This window comes from Bombyx mandarina, chromosome 03 (genome assembly GCF_030267445.1).
Source record: "Bombyx mandarina strain Sakado chromosome 03, ASM3026744v2".
In the NCBI taxonomy this organism is placed as follows: Eukaryota; Metazoa; Arthropoda; class Insecta; order Lepidoptera; family Bombycidae; genus Bombyx; species Bombyx mandarina.
Genome location: NC_143210.1, coordinates 10,640 through 12,500, shown reverse-complemented (window position 1 = coordinate 12,500; position 1,861 = coordinate 10,640). Strand labels below are relative to the sequence as shown.

The 1,861-nt window shown below is 38.0% G+C and overlaps 1 protein-coding gene across 1 annotated transcript in view; it reads left to right on the top strand.

Annotated features, from left to right (window-relative positions):
- LOC149503210 (uncharacterized) overlaps positions 1–1,861 on the top strand; it is a 2,067-nt gene extending 206 nt beyond the window's left edge. Inside the window, exon 1 of the mRNA XM_089738839.1 lies at positions 1–1,861. This exon is cut by the window's left edge and continues 206 nt beyond it. Within this exon, the coding sequence (XP_089594965.1) occupies positions 1–826 (826 nt within the window). The 3' untranslated portion in view covers positions 827–1,861.

Here is a 1,861-nt window from a genome sequence, read left to right as displayed (position 1 = left end):
CGAATCAAATCTAGCCCCAGTCCCCAGATCTTACGCCAGCGTCGCAGCAGCCAAGCCCGTCCACCGTCCTGCACTTCATTCAATGGCAGTCACCCTTGAAGGTAGTCAGGAGACTGCTGACGAGGTGCTCGCCAGGGTGAAAAGGGCGGTCGATGCCAGAGGCACCGGCCTTAAAATTAATAGGGTTCGAAAGGCCAAGAACCAAACGATTATACTGGGCTGCGACACTGAAGAGGAACGAAAGAAAGTCCAAGAAATAATTGAGAGTCGCGGGGATGGACTGGTAGTAGCGCCCATGAAGAACAAGAGCCCTCTAGTCGTCCTGAAGGATGTGTTTGTGGATAGTGAGGATGACGATATAATTAAGGCACTCCACACACAGAATAAGGACATATTTGTGGGTATACCTGAAGAGAACATGGAGATGGTTATCAAATTTAAAAAACGTACCAGGAATCCAAAGACAGCGCACATCGTTCTCCAGGTGAAGCCGAAAGTATGGCAGAGGATGACGGAAGCTGGAGCCCTCTATCTGGACCTTCAGAGGGTCAGAGTCGAGGACCAGTCTCCGCTCATCCAATGCACGAGGTGCCTCGCATTTGGACATGGTCGAAAATTTTGCACCGAGAGTGTGGACAGATGCAGTCACTGTGGAGGACCGCATCTGCGCGAGAAATGCGCAGACTTCATCGCAGGGACCGAACCGCAGTGTTGCAACTGCTCACACTCTGGGTTGCGGAAGGCCGACCATAACGCTTTTAGCGCCGAATGCCCGGTACGAAAAAAGTGGGATTACTTGGCTCGCGCTAACACAACATATGCATAACCATGCAGGACATTACACAGCACGTACACACAGACACAAATCACACAGAAACAAAAACACAACACACACAAACATGAAATACACAACAACACGAACACAAATGATATACAGAATGTATATTGAATATACACGATTATATCAGCACAAGAACACTTACATGAACCACAAACAGTAACTCGAAAAAAAGGTAAAACGAAGTATGAAATAAAAATCGTTACAGAAAAAGTCAATAAATATGTATAAAATTAATATATATATGTTATTGTCTAGACGAAGCGTTTTTAAGAATACAGAAGGAAAGTACAAAACCAAACATAACATGACAGAAACTCACCAATCCTGCAAAGCGAAAAATTGTTAACAGCAAACATTATAATTAAATAAATATAACTAAATAAATAAAAGTACTTACTGTTGTGCAAATAATAGGTATAAGAATAGAAATAAGATAGATATATCAAACGGAAGAATGTTAGAAATAAGAAAATAAGTAAAAATATATAAAAATGTAAGATTTATAGATGTAAAAATATAAGAATAGAACTAATAGAGATATATCAAACGGAAGAATGTTAGAAATAAGAAAATAAGTAAAAATATATACAGATGTTAGATTTATAGATGTAAAAATATAAGAATAGAACTAAGATAAATATAACAAATGGAAGAATGTTATAAATAAGCAAATAAGTAAAAATATATATAGATGTTAGTTTTATAGATGTAAAAACAAAAATAAGTAAGTAAAATCTGTAAGGTTAGCATAAGAATATGTAAAGTATAAAAATAATTGTACACAAAACAGAGGCTAAAAATAAAACTGTAAAGAACTTTATTTTCCCAAATAAAAGAAAAATGATATATATATAAGTATAGAGTAGCGGGAGTCCCACCCGGCAAAGAATGATTGACGATGAATACAAGAAAGACCAAGTATGCGGCTCGAAAGTGCGAGAGGAATACATGTGAGAACTTGAATGAATGAGTATATAGATATATAAGGACCCGGTGTTCTCATGATCGGGGAAAAGCAGA